Source organism: Bubalus bubalis, chromosome 22, assembly GCF_019923935.1.
Source record: "Bubalus bubalis isolate 160015118507 breed Murrah chromosome 22, NDDB_SH_1, whole genome shotgun sequence".
NCBI lineage: Eukaryota > Metazoa > Chordata > Mammalia > Artiodactyla > Bovidae > Bubalus > Bubalus bubalis.
The window spans coordinates 40315525-40337030 of record NC_059178.1 but is presented as its reverse complement, the minus strand read 5'-3'; the positions used below and the strand labels follow the sequence as shown (position 1 = coordinate 40337030).

Sequence of the window (21506 nt, the reverse complement as noted above, 5' to 3'; positions counted from 1 at the left end):
GGGTAATTTAAATTGTTTTTCTTAATTTCCAAAGATTTGGGAATTTTTTAAATGTTTATGCTGTTGATTTCTAGCTAGTTTTATTGTTGCATGAAAACATATGCTAAGTCTATGCTAATAAGCAGTCACTAACCAGATGTAGCTATATAAATTAATTAAAATAAATATAATACAGTTCATTAGTCACATAATTTAAGTGTTCAGTAGCAGCAGCCACATGTGGCTAGTGACTACTGTATTGACTCTGCAGTCTACTGTATTGAACAACACAGACGGAACACAGAAAGTTCTGTTGCATAGCCCGACTCTAAGTGATTGCAATCTGACAAAGTTTGTCGAGGCTTGCTTCACAAACCAGCATACGCCCAGTTTTGGAAAATGTTCTCAGTGCACCTAAAAAGAATCAAGTTTCCTGCCATTATTGGTTGCACTGTTATCTATATGTCCATTAGGTAATTTTATTAATCATATTGTCCAAATACACTATATTCTTGGGCATTTTTTCCTGCTTGTTCTCTTTTACTAAGAGATTTGCGTAAGTCTCCTACTAAGATTGTAGATTTACCTTTCTTGTTTTAGTTTTGTCAATTTTAGCTTTATATACTGTGAAGCAAAATTGTTAGGTGTATACACATTTAGTGTATTTCTATTTTCTTTTTTTTTTTTTTTTGCTATTCAAAATTATTTAATTACAAGGCTTAGTAAACTGTTTCTGGCTTATTTCACGTAGTATGATGTCTTCAGTGTTCCTCTATGACATAGTGTGTATCAAAATTTCCTTTCTCTGTAAAGCTGAGTAATATTCTATTATATTTATATACCACATTTTGTTTATTCATTGTCTGTCAATGGACATTCAGATTGTTTTCAGCTTTTGGCTGTTATCAATAATGCTGCTGTGATCAGTGTACAAATATTTGAGTCCCTTCTTTCAACCATTTTGTGTATATACTCAGAAGTAGAATTACTGGATCATATTGTAATTCAGTGTTTAATTTTTTAAGGACCCACTATACTGGTTCCTACAGTGGCTACACCATTTTACATTCCCATCAGCATTGTGCAAGAGTTCCCATTTCTCACCAAAAATATTATTTCCTTACTTCCTTCTATCCCTCCTTCCTTACTTTCTTAATGGCTATCCTAACAGGCATAGAATGATATCTCACTGAGGTTTTGGTCTGCATTTCCCTAATGATTAGTGATATTGAGTATCTTTTTATGTGCTTTTTGACCATTTTTATAACATCTTTGGAGAAATGTCTATTCAAGCCATTTGATCAATTAAAAAATGTGGTTAATTATTGTTGAGTTGTAGGGGTTCTTTATATAGTCTGAATATTAATCCCTTATCCGTAAATCTATGGCTGTTTCATGTTGATGTTTGACAGAAATGAATACAATACTGTAAAGCAATTATCCTTCAATTAAAAATAAGAAAAATTTAAAAAATCCATCTGGATATGATTTGCAAATATTTTCTCCAATTCTATGGATTTCCTTTTTCATTCTGATAATAGTATCCTTTGATAAATATTTTAAATTTTGATGAAATCCACTTAATTCTTTTGTTTCCTCTTATGTTGTCATATCCAAGAAATCACTGACAAATCCAATCTCCTCCACGTTTTCTTCTAAGAGTTTTGTAGTTTTAGCTCCTATGTTTAGGTCTTTGATGCATTTTGAGTTAATTTTTGTACACGGTGTAAGGCAAGGGTCCAAATTCATTCGTTTGTCAATATGCATTTTTCCCATTGTCATTTATCAAGAAAACTGTCTTTTTACACATTGAATGGTCTTGACACACTTGTTGAAAATCATTTGACTATTTATGGGAGGGTTTATCTCTGGGCTGTCTATACTATTCCATTGGTCTATGCATTTGTCTTTATGCCAGTACCACACTGTTTCTATTACTGTAGTTAAGTTTTGAAATCAGGAAGTGTGGGACTTCCAACTTTGTTCTTCCTCGAGGTTGTTTTGGCTATTGAGGGCTCCTTGATATTCCATGTGAGCTTTAGGATGGATTTTTCTGGGTCTGAAAAAATTGTTGTTGGGGTTTTGATAGGGATTTCACTGAATCTGTAGATTTCTTTGGGTAGTATTTACTACTCTCTATTATTTAATGTATTTAACACCATGGAGTGTCTTCATTTGTTGGTGTCTAATTTCTTTCAGAATGTTTTGTAGCTTTTAGTGTGTAAGTTTTTTGTTTCCTTGGTTAATTTTATTATTTAATGTACTTAATACCATGGGATGGCTCTTCATTTATTGGTGTTACTTTCTTTCATATGTTTTGTAGCTTTTAGCATGTCTTTTGTTTCCTTGTTTAAGTGTATTCTTAAGTATTTTATTCTTTTTGATGCCACTGTAAATGGGATTGCTTTTTTTCAGGTTGTTTATTGTTAGTGTATAAAAACACAACTGATTTTTGCATGTTGATTTTTGTACCCTACAACTGTGCTAAATTGATTTCAGTTCTAACAAGTTGTATGTGTGAGACTTTAAGAATTTTCTGTATATAAGATCATGTTATCTATAAACAGATATCATTTTAATCCCTCCTTTATTTTTCTTGCTAGTTGCTGTGGCTTGGAGTTCCAATGCTATATTAACATGGCAAAAGCAGGCACTCTTATTCCTCTCAGAGGAAACATTTTCAGGTTTTCACCACTGAGTATATGTTAACTATGAGTTTTATATGTATGGCCTTTATTATTATCTAGGTATTATTCCGAGATTGTTGAGTGTGTGGGTTAAGTCATGAAAAGGTTTTAAATTTTGTTAAAGAAAATTTTTTTTGCATTAACTGAGATGATCATGTGGTTTTTACCCTTTACTCTGGTAATATGATGCATTACATTGATTGATTTTCATATGTTGAACCATCCTGGCATGTCAGAAATAAATTCCACTTGGTCTTGGTGTATAATCCTGTTAATGTGCTATTGAATTCTGTTTGGTAATATTCTGTTGAGGGTTTTTGCATCAATATTTATAGGAGATATTGATCTGTAGTTTTCTTGTAGTATCTTTGTCTGGCTTGGATATCAGGTTGATTCTGGCCTCATAAAATGAGCTTGAAAACATTCCCTCCTGTTTTTTGAAGGAGTTTGAGGTGGATTGGTGTTTCTTCTTTAAATGTTTGGTAGAATTCAACAGTGGCACCATCTGGTTCTGAGCTTTTCTGTGTCGGGGATCTCCTTACTAGCTATGGTTATATTCCGATCTCCTATTTTTGATGATTCAATTGGGAAGTGTGTGATTTAGACCGTGATAGTGGACATCTGAATCTTCCAGTGTCCTTTGGTTAGATTTCTTGGCCTTTTGTCTTGCCAGCTTGAGAATCAGCAAATGCCAGGGGAATCAACTGGCATAAAATAGCAGGCCTAATTCTGTTTCCCTTCCCTTTTTACTTTATATACTTCACTATTGTTTAAATTTTTACAATAAGTAGTGTTATTTTTGTAACTCAGAAATGACCTAGTGACCAAGTAGATTTAGAACACTGGGGGAGAATGAGGGATGTAGGTTGGCTACCAGTTATTTTATCTGGATGGCAAGGTGTTTAGTAAGGAATTCAGGAGGATATCATGAGTGTGTCAAGTTATGAAATTTAAGTTTATGAAATTTAAGTTTACCTGTAGGACACTAGATAGTAATGTGTAGTAAGCAGTTGGCTATTAGTGTTTATCCTCAGGAAAAATAGCTAACCTTCAGATATAAATTTTATCATTGTATTTTTCTTAACTGTTAAAATTCCCCCCAGACAATAATTGATTATATGATTTTCCCCTCCTACTCACTTCACCCCTACTCACTTCTCAACCTATCACCATGCCTATGCCATTTAGCTCCTCTACTTCTGGACCTCATGATTGTATTTCTAGACTTCCAAAATGGTTTTCCTTTCTGCTCTTTCTTCCTTTTTAGACTTTTCTGAAAGCAAGATGATGATCATGCCATTCCCTGATTCATAGATCTTAATAGCTTTCCACTGCCTTGAGAACAATATGCAGAAATATGAAATCTATTCCAACCATACCTAACACTTTTGTTTTACAGATGACACCAAACTCCAGAAAGTTGAAGTGTATGCTTATTTAGCATCACACTTAACCGTCTTTTCTCCTACTTCATTTTAATTTCCACTTTATTCTTACTCTTTTAAGTACATGTTTCAGTCATTATTTTCCTAAACACTTAAGCACAAGGGCATCGTTCTTTCTTCAGTAGCACTCACTGCAGTGTCTGACACTGAATATTTATTGAATTAGTGACTAAGCACTATACTCTACATCATTTCTTGTATCTTCTCACTTCTGTGCCTTTCTTGACTATTCCCTCCCTGCCCATATGCCTCTACTCCGATCCTTCAAAACTCAAATCTTGGGAACTCCACAAATCTTTTCCTTTCTTTCCAATCACAATTGAACCCTATCACCTTTGAGCTCTTATAAGCATCTTTTCTACCTTAATGATTCTATTGAGCCATGTTTTATGCATATGTCAGCCTTTATCACCATACAATTCATGATTTCTGGGGACAGTGTATTCTTTGTGTATACTAGAAAACCTAAAAAAAAATGTCTTGCACATAATAATTTAACAATGTGTATTAAAATATTAATTGGATGATTATGGGGGATAGTCAAAGTAAATAACAGTAGCAGAATTTTAACAAATGGTTAATACCAGAAACACAGGTATTCTTACTTTTAAAAAACTATTTTTCAGTTGAAAATATCAAGTATACATGGCCTATTATCAGTATGTATGTCAGAAATCAACAAACAAAACCAAGTCTGATGAATGTTGCCATTAAAAAAAAAAGATCAACAGATCTTTTTACTTGTAGACAGAATATGCTATATGAATTAGTCATGAAGGTTATTACTTTAACTAACATTTTGTTCAATCTATAGATGACAGGATAAACATAGTAGTAATCTTCATACTTTAACATATGGAATTTAAAACAATTATTTCATAAATTCAGAAGCTGCAATTAAATGGTAGTGTTGAAATAATTTCAAACCTCTGAAGTTTATGGATGGGCTGAATTATTAAGAGGAAAACAAATTCATGTTTGCTGTGAACATCACAGAAACTTGAAAACTCGTGCTCACTAGGAAGAACAAAACTTGGCCACACAAAAAAACACAAACTTTCAGAAAATGGGGCACTAGAGTTTTGTAGTTAACAAGTTTAATACCAGAAGAGCATAGCAAGTTCACACACAGGGACTTTAATAGCTAGCATTAGCATAACATAGAACTCTCCAGCTGTCAGGAGATAAGTGGTATGCCAATTAGCAGAGTGAATGACAAGATAAGGGAAGGGTTTAAGTTTTCCCTACATTCTCTAAAATAACTTCTCTGCAACTGGTGATCTGGGCTCACTAAAGGTGTGAGATTATAACACTAATACATTTCTTTTTGAGCTCTGATTATACATGCCACCACACTGATTTTTACAATATCTGGTAACATTCTGCATTATCATTGTTAGACATTTCTTGTAATGATAGAAAGTCTCCTCTTGTGGATTGTATTTGATTAAAAGACTACAGCTTTTCTTACATTACAGCAGAAATTTTTTTCCATTGTTGCTGACATTCAGTAAATTTTTTTCACATTAAAGATTTTCCCTCTACCCACAGGATTCATTCTCAGAATTTTTCTTTAGTAATATCTGAGCTCTGAGTTAAACTTTTCATTACAAAAATTGAATTACTATGTTTTCTCTCTAGTGTCTGTGTTTTTTTAATGTAGCATGACAGCTGAACATTGATTAAAACCTTTTTCATAATCAATAGCATTCCTATGATTTTTTTCTGGCAGAGCATCTCTAGTACTGAATAAAGTTGGGGTATACACTAAAGGTTTTCTCACATTCAAAGTGTCTTCCCCAGAATGAATTTTCTCATGATGATTAAGATCAGAGAGCTGGCTAAAACTTCTACTGCATTGAACGCACCTGTGGGGTTTCTCTCTCATGTGGATTCTCTGGTGTTCAGTAAGATCAGTGCGTGTGCTGAAGGCTTTTCTACACACATCACATTTATATGGATTTTCATTCGTGTGGATTCTTTGATGGTTAATGAGATCAGAGCGCCGACTAAAGCCTTTGCCACATTGACCACATGGGTATGGTTTCTCCCCAGTATGGATCCTTCGATGTAGGACAAGAGCTGAACACTGACTGAAAGCCTTCCCACACTCATTACATTTATATGGTTTTTCCCCAGTGTGGATCCTCTGGTGCTTGATAAGGTCTGAGTTCTGACTGAAACTTTTGCTGCACTGTGTGCACGGATATGGTTTTTCTCTAGTGTGAATTCTCTGATGAAGAACAAGGTCAGAACTCTGACTGAAAGCTTTCTCACAACAATCACAACGATAGGGTTTTTCTCCAGAGTGTACTCTCTGATGCTTAATGAGGTCTGAGCTTTGACTAAAACTTTTATTGCACTGATTACATGTGTATGGTTTCTCTCCAGTGTGTATTCTTTGATGTTTCACAAGGTCTGAACGACGACTAAAACTTTTTGTACAATCACTACATGGATAGGGTTTCTCTCCAGTGTGGATTCTCTGATGCAGAATAAGGTTTGAGCTTTGACTAAAGGTTTTCCCACATTTATCACACTCATAGGGTTTCTCACCTGTATGAATTCTATAATGTTTAATAAGGTCCGATCTTCGACTAAACATTTTACTGCACTGGTTACAGGGGTAAGGCTTCTCTCCAGTGTGAATTCGTTGATGATTAATAAGATCTGAAAGTCTACTGAAGGTTTTGCTACAATGATTACATGGATAGGGTTTCTCTCCAGTGTGAATTCTCTGATGCAGAATAAGAACTGAGCTCTGATTAAAAGCTTTCCCACATTCATTACATTTATAGGGTTTCTCTCCAGTGTGGATCCTTCGATGTTTAATAAGGTCTGAGTTCTGACTGAAACTTTTGTCACACTCATTACATGGATATGGTTTCTCTCCAGTGTGGATTCTCTGATGTAGAATAAGATCTGAGCTCTGACTGAAGGCTTTTCCACACACATCACATTTATATGGTTTCTCACCAGTGTGGATTCTTTGATGTTTTATAACATCAGAACTCTGACTAAAATGCTTGTTACACAGGCTACATGTATAAGGCTTCTCTCCAGTATGGATTCTCTGATGTTTAACCAGGTCTGAGCGCTGGCTAAAACTTTTACTACAATGACCACATTGATAGGGTTTTTCTCCTGTATGGATTCTCTGATGTATAATAAGATCAGAGCTCTGACTGAAGGCTTTCCCACATTCATCACATTTGTAAGGTTTTTCACCAGTGTGGACTCTTTGATGTTTAATAAGGTCTGAGCTCCGACTGAAACTTTTAATGCACCAATTACAAGGATAGGGTTTCTCCCCAGTATGAATTCTCTGATGCAGAACCAGGGCTGAGCTCACATTAAAGGCCTTTCCACACTGATCACATTCATAGGGTTTCTCCCAGTGGGTTCTTCGATGCCTAATAAGGCCTGTACTACAAGCAAAGCTTTGCCCACATTCATCACAGTTGTGCTGTCTTCTTTTAAAGAGGTTCTGATCCTTTTCACTGAATTTATCCCCAAGTCCAAAGAATTCTCTGCATTCAGAATCCTGGAGAACATCATTTCTGGGGTTGCCAGACTCTTCAGTCAATGGTTCAATTTTTGCTGTAATTTCCTCCTTGGAAGCCATCTCTCCAACACTGGACTTAGTCACACCATCTAAAACAGTAAACAAAATATAGATGGAAGATGTTCTCCATACTGTAAGAAATTTTAAGGTGAAAAAGATTAGTATTTTCCTATGAAATGTCACAGTATAGGAGTGCTCCAAAACACTGAAAATTAATAAATAATGAATAACTGTTTATTAAAGTGGCTTCTCAGATATGTTCTGTATATGTTTGTCACAAGAAGAGATCTGAGAATACTGAAATCTAATTACAGTAATTAGCAAAGTTTGACTATTTAGAGCTAATACATAAGCAACTTACTGATATATGTAAAGTAGGCAGTATGAATGAAAACTTCAGTGAGGGAGTTGGAAGGAGGTAAAAGGGAAAAAGAGAAGGAGGAGGCAGTGGCAGCTGTCACTGTGAGTGTATACCAACCAGACTGGTCATGTGCTGTCCAGGGGAAAGAAAGAAGCATCAAGCCCAGGAATGGTTAGGAAAGAAGCCTGAATTTCCAAAAATAGGTCTATGTAGTCCTCTACCTCTTTTGTCTTGATTATTAGAAGAAAGTGACCAAGAAAACATGATCCTTTTGAGAATAGCTATATTCAATGACCAAACTTCCTTACTAAGGTGTGTAAACCAGAAAAAGATTAGGGAGGTAGGATCAGAAATCTCTTTTGAGTTGATTTTTTAGGAAGTTATCCCTATGCTCAACAATACCAGATGTCTGTAATGGTAGAGAACATGAGAGCTCCACCGAAATTCTTGAGACTATCAGCCCATTCTTAAGAGGTGTTTACTATAAAAGGTACATCACTGTCAGACTGCAAATGGTCTGTAGAGCTAAAAACATGACAGAGGTTAATTTCAAGGGCTAAAATCCAAAATCCCAAGCCTCCAAGTGGAGGTTTATCCTCTTTGCCACAGGCAAAGAGTACTGGAAAAAGTGAAGTATTGGGGTAAATCTAAATGGGCATGAGTGTCTCATGGAGTTTATAGTATACATGTAGAATTAAAATATATGGAAAAAATAGCATAAGAGGAGGAAGATAAATGGAACCAAAATATTACAAGGTCTTTGGATTATCCTAGAAATAGTAACGGAGAAGGCAATGGCAACCCACTCCAGTACTCTTGCCTGGAAAATCCCATGGACGGAGGAGCCTGGTAGGCTGCAGTCCATGGGGTTGCTAAGAGTCAGGCACGACTAAGCGACTTCACTTTCACGTTTCACTTTCATGCATTGGAGAAGGAAATGGCAACCCACTCCAGTATTCTTGCCTGGAGAATCCCAGGGACAGAGGAGCCTAGTGGGCTGCTGTCTATGGGGTCGCACAGAGTCGGACACGACTGAAACGACTTAGCAGCAGCAGCAGCAGCAGCATAGTAAACTAAGATAAACTGTAATAAATTAAATATGTATGTTGTGATTTCTAAGGCAGCCTTTTTCAAACAGGGTTCCACAAGAAAATATTATGAATGACTATTTTCTTAATTCTCCCAAAGATGGTAGAGAGCTAGTACATCAATAGATGTATAGGAGAAACATTAATATGTTACTTACAGTGAATGCTTTAGAGCATTTTGGCTTAATTCTCTCACAGAATCACATTTGAGAAAGCCTATGAGGTGAAAGCTATAAGGTGACAGGTAAGTAACAATACAAAGATGTATAAACAATAAGCTGATAGAGAAAAAACGGAAAAACAAAAAACATGATAACATAAATAAATCAAGCACATGAAGAGAAAAAAGAAAAACAAAAAAGAAACAAAAGATGGGGTAAAATAAAAACAAAAAAATAAGATGGTATATTTAAATCCTAACATCAGGCATGTTACATGCAAATTAACTACTTTAATAAAAGGCAAAGAAAAGCTAATAGCTAACGTCATACTTAATGGTTAAACATTACATGGTTTTCTCCTGGGAAGAAGGGAGGAAAACAAGAACATGTTATCACTTTTATTCAACATTGTATAACTTCTATTCACTATTCATAGACAATGCAATATAACATGAAAAATAAATGAGATATACAAGAAAGAAGTCAAACTGTATTACAGATTATGCAATCATGTATACAGAAAATCCTAAAGTGTCTTTAAAAAGTTACTAGAACTTGTAAAAGGTTTTATTGCAATACACAAAACCTGATTGCATTTCTGTATACTAGCAATGAACAACTAGAACCTATAATTAAAAATATTTTATCAGGTGCACTAAAAAATGAAATACTAAGAAGCAAATTCAACAAGGTATGTGCAATATCTGCATAATGAAAACTACAAAACATTGCTAAGAGAAATTAAAGACTTAGAAATATATACCATCATCTACAAACAGGAAGATTTTATATTGTTAAGATGATAAATTCTTCCCAAAGTGATCTGTGGATTCAATGCAACCTCAATGAAATTCTTAGCAGGCCTTTTTGTAGAAACTGACAAACTAATTCTAAACTCTGTGTAGAAAGTCAGAGAAAGGTCTAAACAATTTTGAAAAAGAGCAAAACTGGACAGCTTATACCACTTGATTACAAGCTTTACTACAAAGCTATAGTAATCAAGGCAGTGAGATACTGGCAAGGATAGACATATTCATTAACTGAATAGAACAGAAACAGATCTAAATATGTACGTACAAATGACATTTAACAAAGTTGCCAAGATAATTCAATGGTGAAAAAGTAGCTTCTTTTCAAAAACAAGTGTTACAAGTGGATATCATAATAACCAAAATTAACTCTGACTATTCTTTACCTATTGAGCCACCAGGGAAGCCCCTCCTTATATTATACACAAAAATTAACTAGAGGGGCTTCCCTGGTGGCTCAGTGGTAAAGAATCTGCCTGCCAATGCAGGAGACACAGGTTCAATCTCTGATCCAGGAAGATCCCACATGCCACAGAGCAACTAAGCCTGTGCACCACAACTACTGAAACCTGTATGCCTACACCCCGTGCTCCACAACAAGAGAAGCCATGGGAATGAGAAGCCCATGCAACGTAACCAGAGAGTAGCTCCCGCTCACTGTAACTAGAGAAAAGGCTGTGCAGCAACGAAAACCCAGCATAGCCAAAAATAAATAAATAAAATTATTTAAAAAATTAACTAGAAATGTAATATAAACCATTGCAAGGAGATCCAACCAGTCCATTCTGAAGGAGATCGGCCCTGGGATTTCTTTGGAAGGAATGATGCTAAAGCTGAAACTCCAGTACTTTGACCACCTCATGCAAAGTGTTGACTCACTGGAAAAGACTCTGATGCTGGGAGGGATTAAGGGCAGGAGGAGAAGGGGACGACAGAGGATGAGATGGCTGGATGGCATCACTGACTCGATGGACTTGAGCCTGAGTGAACTCCAGGAGTTAGTGATGGACAGGGAGGCCTGGCTTGCTGCGATTCATGGGGTTGCAAAGAGTCGGACACAACTGAGTGACTGAACTGAACTGAACTGAAATATAAAACCTAAAGCTGTAAGACTTGTAGAAGCAAAGTAAAGCATAGATGACCAAAGTACATACATATAACTGAGAAAATACATTTGTGTTGTTTATGCCACCCACTCTGTGGTTTTGGTATGGCATCCCTAGCAGCAAATACAGCATGTTTTTGAACTTTATACATTTATGGAATCATACCACATATATTTTATGACTGTTTTTTTTGCTCAACATTATGTTTGGAAGATTCACCCACAGTGCATTCATGTTCACTGCTATAATGTGATATATACCACAAGTGATCTGTCTGTCCTTCTTCAATGGATAAGAACATTTTGCTATTTCAAACAATGCTGATATGAATATGCTAGTACGTCTATCTCAGTATACATATACAAGTGTTTCTCTTGGTTATATAAATTTAGGATCAGAATTGTTGGGTCTTCAACTAGATTTTTCCAAAGTGGTTAAGCTACTTCACACTTTGCTCAGGTGTGTATAGTTCACATAGTGCTATATTCTAAGAAACATCAAGTCTAGTCCTTTTTTAACTCATTGCAATCAGGCTTTTATCTCTGTAACTCCACCAAAACCATACTTATTAAAGCCCCTTATATGCTCTATCTTAACAAATCCAATGGTCAATTTTCAGTCTTATTCTTGATTTATTTGACATAGTTGATTACTCTCTTAAATCATTTGCTTTCTTTATGCTAACTTACTTTTCTCCTATTCTCCATATAATGGTTAGAGTGATCTTTACATGTTATCTTGTGTAAAGAGTTCCACTGGTTTCCCATTTCACTGGGAATAACTTATGATCTTGTCCCTTTTTTTCTCTCTGCCCTCATTTCATTCTACACCACCCCTATCACCTGTCTACCCCAGGCTTGCTCTGTTCCTGCTATATTTATGGGGCTCTGACTTTTGCTATTCCCTCTTCCTGGAAGACTCTTCTCTGTCACATGGCTTATTCTCTCACTTTGGTTATACCTCTAACCAATTCTTACCACCTCAGAGAGGCATAATGCTTGGTGGGCCTGCATTTTCTAGGGAACAGATACCATAGTAAATGAGCTGAAATAACCAATCTAAGAAATTTGTAAGGTTGCTACTTTTGAGAGAGACTCAGTACTCTTGCCTGGAGAATTCCATGGAGAGAGAAGCCTGGTGGGTTACAGTGCATGGGGTCACAGAGTCGGACATGACTGAGTGACTAACAGAATAAAAAAAAGGTTCTACAGTAGGACCATGTTGCGATGCAAGCTGTCCTGTCACATGACTTCATTAACCAGGATAACCAATGGTACTGGAAGTGTCAGGAGCAGTCATGGTTGCTGTATGGAGACTCTTTGAAAGCCTCTGTAAGAGAACCACAGTGAAGGTACTTCCCTGGTGGTCTAGTGACTAAGACTCCATGCTCCCAATTCAGGGAGTCTGGGTTCGATCCCTGGTCAGGGAACTAGATCCCCCATGTCGCAACTAAGACCTGGCACAGCCAAATAAATAAAAATAAATATTAAAAGAAGAGAGAACATAGTGGAATAAGGCCATACTTCCTTCTACCAACAATTTTCTAAGTGAAAAGCAGATCTTGGCTTGCTCTTGAGCACTATTAGAGACTTAATGCTTGACCACAGGGTACCAAATAACTATTACAAAGTGACCACTGTGTACCAGTTGTTATTTGATCCATCAATTCATAGAACTGAACATATAAACCAGTATTCCATTATAAAAGCAAATCTGAAAGACAAGTAAATTCCATGTGCTAGTGGCTCAGATTCCCATTCCTGTTCCTATCGCTCCACGACCACGCCTCCTCAACCTATATTCATGGTCCCATGGGAGTTCCCTATTACCGGTTAACAGAGGAGGAAAATGCAGAGATGGGTCTGCCCAGTGTATGGGCACCAGCTTATACCTCTACTCAGAGGTTGCCTCAAACATGCTGGTAAAGGCAAATCCTTCCAGTGGGCAGAATTTCAGGTATATACCTGGTTGTCTACTTAGGCAACATAGCCTAAGATACATGTATTGACAATTCACGGGTAGTAACTAATGGGTTATCTGATTACTCATTGTTGTTGTTTAGTCGCCAAGTTGTGTCCAACTCTTTGCGACCCCATGGACTGTAGCCTGCCAGGTTCCTCTGTCCATGGAATTTCCCAGGCAAGAATACTGGAGTGGGTTGCCATTTCCTTCTCTAGGGGATCTTCCTGACACAGGGATCAAACCCGCATGTCCTGCATTGGCAGGCAGATTCTTTACTAGTGAGACACCAGGGAAGCCCATCTGATTACTTAGGTACCTGGGAAGAATAAGACTGAGCAAGATGAGAAATAAAGATTCTGGAGGAAAAGTATGAGGATGAACCAAAGCATGAACCACTAATAAGTTAGTGGCCCATGTGAATCCTACCAAAGGGCGTTTTCTGTGGAGAAGCCTCTCAATCAGATGGACACGGCAATCCATATTATGATATCAATCAGCCTTTTTACCAACGCAGTGTTTGCCCAACGGATTCATGCACAAAGTGGTCACGGCAGCACAGACGGAGGCTATATAAGGGCTCAACAATACGGACCTCCACTTATGAAGGTTGATATGCCTAGAATAATTTCTATGTGCCCAAGAGGCCAACTGCTAAGGCCCTAATAAGGTACCATTCTCTAGAGAGAAAGTAGGTAGCCACTTGGGGACAGATTCACTATACCTAACCCCTTTTATTATGGAGAGGGCAACCATTTGTTTTCAAAGGACTATATACATCAGTCCAGATAAAAATGTACATTGACTTAAGAGAATGCTGTATTTCTTATCACAGTATTCTATATAGTATTATCGCCAAAAGAGTCATTTTACAGGGAAGGAAGTTCAGCAGTGAGTTCATACACACATAACTCATGGGCCTTATCATATGTCCCACCATCTACATTTAAGTGGATGATGATAATGGTGGAATGATTAAAAGAAGGTTCAATTATGGTACCAGCTGGGCAACAACACCTTGATAACTTTGCAGTTCTGTCATATGGGATGCAATATATGCAATAAACTACAGGATGATAAACAGCGCTATATATTCCCCATGGCCATAATACATGGATATAGGAGCCAAGGGCAGAAGAGAAAGTAATAATGTCTCTTACTCTATACCTCATAATTCACTTACATTATTTTTGCTTCATATCCCTACAATCTTGGGCTTGGTGGGTTTAGGATTCTGATTCGCAAAGGAAAAATACTTCTACCATGGAACAAACTCATAATTTTATTAAATTTGAAGTTGAGACTGTTTCCTGCTTCTGTATTTTGGGCTCCTCAAACTGCCACACCAGCAGGCAGAGATGGGGTCACTCTGCTGGCCAGAATGACTGATACCAATTACCAGTGGGGAAATGGTTGCTGCTACTGGAACTCAGAGGACTTCATGGGGGTGCCCATTAGTTCTCTCATGTCTAATAGGCCCTGTCAATGGTACACCAAAGGAAACTGAAAGAGACAGGGTCACCAAGGACTTAGATCATCTAGGAAAGAAGGTTTATGTTATTTGACTAGATAAAGAACTCTGTGCCACTGAGATGCTGGCAGAAGATAAGGGCAATGTGGAATGGGTGACAGAAGATAGTTCTATCAGCTTAGACTTTGTGTAGGCTCTTCTCCATCCCTTGTTGATTTCTATAATCCTTCCCGGCCTCTTCATGAAATCTGAATTATCCAGTTTGAATGAGCCATCTGTTTCCTGCCAGAATTCTGATACATTCTCCATAACCATTATCAGTATCTGATACTATACTATGAAAGTTAAGTGAAAGTGAAAGTCGCTCAGTCCTGTCCAACTGTTTGTGACCCCATGGACTATACGGTCCATGGAATTCTCCAGGCCAGAATACTGGAGTGGGTAGCCTTTCCCTTCTCTAGGGGATCTCCCCAACCCAGGGATCGAACCCAGGTCTCCAGCACTGCAGGTGAATTCTTTACCAGCTGAGCCACAACGGATACTATACTGTATATTTATATATTTCCTTTCCCCGCAACTAGAATGTAAACTCCCTGAGGGCAAAGGCTTCTTTGATTAGTTCACAGGTAGTATCCCCCGGGGAAATACAGAATACTGACAGCTTGGTGGTAAGGTGATTATAATGGGAAAAATGGAGGAGAGGAAGGAATGCCAGGAGAATTTACAATATGTAAATTTACATATGCAAGAATGTACAATAAAGCCAGGAGCTTGGAACACAAAAGAATGTTTTTTCTTTTGTGAAAAAAGAGATGGTACTGCCTAATACAGGGAAGGGTATTGGCAATGAGAAATACCAACAGCACCGGAAGATACTAACATAGTAAGGTAACCCCAAACCGCCCCCTCCCCTAACCATTAAAAAAGATACACACTGCTTCTCACCTGACAGGTGTTCTTAAGACTCATAACTGAACTGAGTCTCCATAGATGGCAACTGGACATGACATCTCAGGGAGCAACTGAAGAACTACCATTTCCTCAGTGAGCTTTTCTTGTTCACATAGAAGTCTGGGGCCTGGAGGCAACTGGGCACCAGTGGACTTGGAAGGGAATCATTGCAGAGACTGAAGATGTAATTTCTGAGACTAGACCAGCAAAAACATCCTCTGGATATAAAAGACGTTAAGGAGAAAGTAAAATCTCATTTAACTTTCAAGTGCTTTTCTTTCAAATTTACTATGCTTCCTCCCTCATCCTCCAGCAGACAGGGTTAGTTAGTGAAGTCCCTTTTGGACTTCCTTTCCATATGGGTTACCACAGAACATTAAGGAGAGTTTGCTGAGCTATACAGTATGTTCTCATCACACCTAATTTTTTTTTATTAGTTATCTACTTTACATAGTGTATACCACCCGTCTTGGACATGTAGTCTCCCTTCCAAGTCTAGAGATTTTAAAAAAATAATCCGGGGGGGTTAATGCTACCAAACTAAGGATATAATGGGAAACATAAGGCAGGGGAGGGAATTTCAGAATTCTGCCCTAGTGGTTAGCTCTATGTCATTCGCTGCCCTTCCTACACCCAAATGACACTACTGAGACATCTATCATCATCTGTTCCTCCCTCCTGTTCTCACACTCACACCTTCGTCGGCTGATTCGTGCGGCTGCATCCAAGCTTCTGGATTCCACTTGCTTCCAAAGTTTCTAATGTTCATTCAGTAGAACCCAAGCCGGTCAACGACTGGCCGGGTACCCAAAGCACACCAGGCCAAGCACCGACCAGCTTGCTCCCAGTGCCCAGGGCCGAGCCTGGGGGCCACGGCGGCAGCCTCGACTCCCTATAGACTCAAGGAACCGTACACGGTTCCCTGGCGGCGCTGCGAGGCCGCTGGGCAGCCCAGATCGCCCGAGTTCCTCTGCCATCCGTGAGCCGACATCACCCATACCTTGATGTGTTCTCCAGATCGTCGTCAAGCCTCCCACCGGGTAAACCCGCCATCGCGCTGTCCGCTCTAGGAATCTGGGAGGCTTGCTTAGCTCTATGGCCCGAGGCCTCGCACGCGCGCACGCGCGAGGCGGGAGCGGCGAGGTGGGGTGGGGTGGGGGCGGGGAGTTGCCGAGATTTAACCCCTGAACATCCGCGGAACTGGCCTCAGCTAGGGCCCTGTCTGCCAGTTCCTGGCGTAAATGTCGGAAATCATCTTTCGAGAGAGCTCTCTGGGGCAGGGTAGATTTTCTGACTACATAATGAGCTCTTCCTTAATTATCTTTCTCCTTTGTTAATGTCTCTCCACCCACCCCACACCCTGTCTCGAGTCCCCAAATCTGTCAATCAGATACACACGGTAAGCTTCCAATCTTTCTTCCTGTCTCTCAGGTTTCCCTCCACCCCAGAACACTGACATGCCTCTATTTAAATTGATTGCTGGGCCCCATCCCAGCTTCCGACTCAGTAGGTCTGCCGTGGGGGCACAGGTTCTCAGGTGATCCTGGGGCCACACTTTGAGAACTGCTGCCTTAAAAATAGTGCTCAGGAATTCATCCCTGACTTGCTAGAAAGCTGGATTTGCATCTACTTTGCTGTTAAGAAAGGCCATGGGTGTCTCTTTCTAAACTGTTTGTTTGCCAATACACTCCTCGTTGTGGCTGAAGGATCAGGGTGAGAAAGACCTGAAAAGGGGCGGGAGAGGGCATCAGGGTACGAAAGGATATTGCTGTGTCCTTGGAAATATCTTGGGAAGTAAGGGTGAGGGCGGGAGGAGGGGGGATATAGAAATAGTAAATAATAGAATTATTGAGACCGGTAAGACATGTGAGTTAAGATGTCAGAAGAAAAGGTATAGGTTTGGGAAAATGGTGGTTGGCTGAAGTGATGATTGAGATAGAGGAAGAGGACTTTGTCTTTCACGCCTAGAACCTGTTCCAATTAATGAAATCTTAGGGATGTGAATGAGACCCTGATGAAGTGTAAGAAACATTATGTAAGAACAAATGTAAGGACTCCTTTTTTGGGTCCAGCACTTCCAAGTAGGGAGTGCAGATGCTTTTTTTTAAAAAAAAAAAAAAAAAAAAAAAATTACAAAAACACAGTGAGGTATAACAGGCACACAATAATCAGCAAATATTTAAAGTATACAATTTGGTGAGTTTTGTCCTATGTATACAACCATCACCATAATGAAAATTATGAACATATTCCCAAAAGTTTCCTCCTTCCCTTGGTAATCCCTCCCTTTGTTGCCACAGCCCCCAACCACTATTCTGCTTTCTGTGATTATAGTTAACATTTTCTAAAGTTATTTACGTGGACTCAAACAGAATGCACTCTTTTTTGCACTCAAACTTCTTTCACTAAGCATTATTATTTTCAGATTTAGCTATATTGCTGTATCAGGAGCCCACTCCTCCTTTTTGTTGCTGAATGATATACCATTGGATGTACACACCACAGTTTGTTTATCCATTCACCAGTTGATAGGCATTTGGGTTATCTATAGTTTTTTTCACTATTAGGAATAAAGGTGCCATGAACATTTGCGTACAGGTCTTTGTATGGACACAATCTCTTCCAGGCATCCTAGACTTGGTATCATCAATCTCAGAACTCCAGCTTCTGGTCATTTCCCAGTTTGAAAGCCACATCTACATTTTTAGGTGTTTGTTCAGCACCCCATTTCTAGTACCACAAACTGAGTGGCTTAACCCAATAAAAATTTATTCTATCACAGTCTGGAGCTTAAAACCCCAAATCAAAGGTGTTAGCAAGGGCCATGATCCTCTGAAGGCTCTAGGGAAGGACTGGTTCCACCCCAGTCTCCTAACTTAAGATGGTTGCTGGCATTCCTTGGCCGTGCCATGCAGCATTCAGGATTTTAGTCCCCTGACCAGGAATGGAAGCCATGTCCCCTGCAGTGGAAGGGCAGAGTCAACCAGCAGACGGCCAGGGAAATCCCAGTCCTTGGCCTTCTCTCCCTATAGAGATTGTTGGTAGAAATATGGACATTAACGGTGACTCTGGCAAGGGCTCAGAGGAAATGAAAAGCTCAGAAGCGGAATCCTCTGTCATCCTAGAGAATACATATATTGTCATGAACAGAATTTTGCTAGAAATAACGAGCATTAAAAATACTTCTGGTGGGGGCAAATTCTCTGGTGGTCCATCCGTTAGGACTTGTCACTTTCACAGCTGAGGCCTGGGGTTCAATCCCTGGTCTGGGAACTAAGATCTCACAAGCCATGTGGCGTGGCCAAAAAAAAAAAAAAAAAACCCAAACAAACAAACATAAAAACTTTTGGTGACATCTCAGAAATGAAGAAAACATTATTGGAAGCTGGAGAAAAAGGTGATGCTTTTTATAAAGTAGCAGGAACTTGACTGAATCATATTCTGCTGTTGGACAGAAAATAGAACTTGTAAGTGATGAGCTTGGATAGTTAACTGAGGATATTATCAAGCAAAAGGTGTAAAGTATAGATGGATGATTTTCTCTTGCTGATTACAGTAAAAATCTGAGAGGAAAGAGATAAATCGAAAAGGAGTCAGTACTCAAAGATTTGGAAGATTCTCAGCTTACACAGATTGCATGCTCCAGAGACAAGGCCTTCGGTGCAGCTGGACAACCTTTCGGTGAAGAGGTTAGATGGGTGATTCATGGACCCAATCAACCATCTCAACAGAAACCAGGAATAGAAAGGGGGTTATCCATAGGAAGGATCCATGGAAGAGCCTTGTATCCAGCTGTGTGTATCCCTCTGATATCCACAGAAGACCAATATGGTTCTCACCAGAAACACTGCTAGCTTGGATTGAATTTGATAGAGACAGGACAAAATAAAGAAAGACTGTCAGACTTTTGGGATTCTATTGGGATTCTACACACAGACAATGGAGTGCCCAGGGGGTGGGTCCACTACTGAGGGTTGAGACACCAAGGCCACCTCAACTGAGAGCAGCTCCAAGGCCAATGGGACCTATGCAGCCCAGAGACTGCAGTTGATAGGGATTCCACTGGCCCAGTAGCTCAGCTGGTAACTCAGTTGGTAAAGATTCCCTGATAGCTCAGCTGCTAAAGAGTCTGCCTGCAATGCAGGAGACCCCTGTTCGATTCCCAGGTTGGGAAGATCTGCTGGAGAAGGGATAGGCTCCCCACTCCAGTATTCTTGGGCTTCCCTGTTGGCTCAGTTGGTAAAGAATACACCTACAATGTGAGAGACCTGGGTTCAGTCCCTGGGTTGGAAGATCCCCTGGAGTAGGGAAAGGCTATCCAGTCCTGTATTCTGGCGTGGAGAATTCCATGGACTGTACAGTTCATGGACTCGCAAAGAGTTGGACACAACTGAGCTTACTTCTCTTCACTTCCACTGGCCCAGAGAGCATTCCAAGCTACAGAGTAATTTGGAAACTCTAAGATATTTGGAAATTAAACAACCCATATCTAAATAGCCTATAATTCAAAGAAATCACAAGAGAAATTATGTTTCATACTGAATGAAAATGAAATGCAACATTTAAAATTTTGTAGGGTGTAGCTACAGCAGTGCTTAAGAGGAAATTTTTTTAGCTTTGAAATGTCTATCTTAGAAAGGAAAACCTCGTATCAGTAATCTAAGCTTCCATCTTGAGAAACTTGAATGTCAAGAGCAAACTTAGCCAAAAGAAGCAGACGGAAGGAAGTAATGAGTCGCGTAGTAATTAATAAAACCGAAAGCAGGAAAAAAAAAAAAAAAAAAACCAAGGGACTTTTCAAGTGGTTCAGTGGTTAAGACTCTGCACTCCCAAAGCAGAGGGCCCAAGTCCTATCCCTGGTCAGGCAACTAGATCCCTCGTCCGGTAACTGAAGACCCTGCTCCATCAAAGAGCTTGTGTGCCACAACTAAGACCTGGCACAGGCTGCTACCCGCTCCCCCCAAAATACCAAAATTTTGTTCTTTGAAAATATAAACAAAAATTGGTATTTTTGTTAGTATATAGCTGGCCTTTACTAGGTCAACTAAAGAAAAAAGAGAGATTAACAAAAGCCAAGAAGAAGGGACATCGCTACTAACCCTATAAAAATTTTCCTCATACCTCAGTCGGTAAAGAATCTGCCTGCAATGCAGGAGACCTGAGTTCGATTCCTGGGTTGGGAAGATCCCCTGGAGAAGGAAATGGCAATCCACGCCAGTATTCTTGCCTGGAAAATCCCATGGACAGAGGAGCCTGGTGGGCTACAGTCCATGGGGTTCCAAGAGTCGGACACGACTTAGCAACTAAACCCAACCAGGGATTATTATAAACAACTTTATGCAAACACATTATACAACATAAGTGAAATGGACAAACTACTTAGAATTATATAAATTACTAAAACTGAAAAAGAAATAAAAACAATAAATGTATGAAAAGTAAAGAAATTGAGTTCATAATAAAAATTTTTCTAACAAGGAAAAGCACAGGCCTAGATGGTTTCACAAGTGAAATCTATCAAACAGTTTAAGAATATTGAAAGTCACATCCAAGTCTTTGGGACCCCATGGACTATACAGTCCATGGAATTCTCCGGACCAGAATACTAGAGTGGGTAGTCTTTCCCTTCTCCAGGGGATCTTCCCAACCCAAGGATGGAACTGGGGTTTCCTGCATTGCAGGTGGATTCTTTACCAGCTGAGCCATAAAGGAAACCCAAGAATACTGGACTGAGTAGCCTATCCCTTGTCCAGGGGATCTTCCTGACCCAGGAATCGAACTGGGGTCTCCTGCATTGCAGGTGGATTCTTTACCAACGGAGCTATCAGGGAAGTGAATATTAATCCTTCACAATCTCTCCCAGAAAATAAAAGGGGCCATTAATTACTCTGATACCAAAGTGAGACAAAGATATCACAGGAAAA

General features: G+C 39.1%; 1 protein-coding gene across 1 annotated transcript; it reads right to left on the bottom strand.

Annotated features, from left to right (window-relative positions):
- Positions 1–5186: 5186 nt before the first annotated feature.
- LOC102416345 (zinc finger protein 271) lies at positions 5187–16884 on the bottom strand. Its single transcript, XM_006059141.4, has 2 exons — positions 16583–16884; positions 5187–7765 (listed from the first exon to the last, which is right to left on the bottom strand). The coding sequence occupies exon 2, from the start codon at positions 7734–7736 to the stop codon at positions 5766–5768; it is 1971 nt and encodes a 656-aa protein (XP_006059203.1). The 5' UTR covers positions 7737–7765; positions 16583–16884; the 3' UTR covers positions 5187–5765.
- Between the last annotated feature and the right edge of the window lie 4622 nt (positions 16885–21506).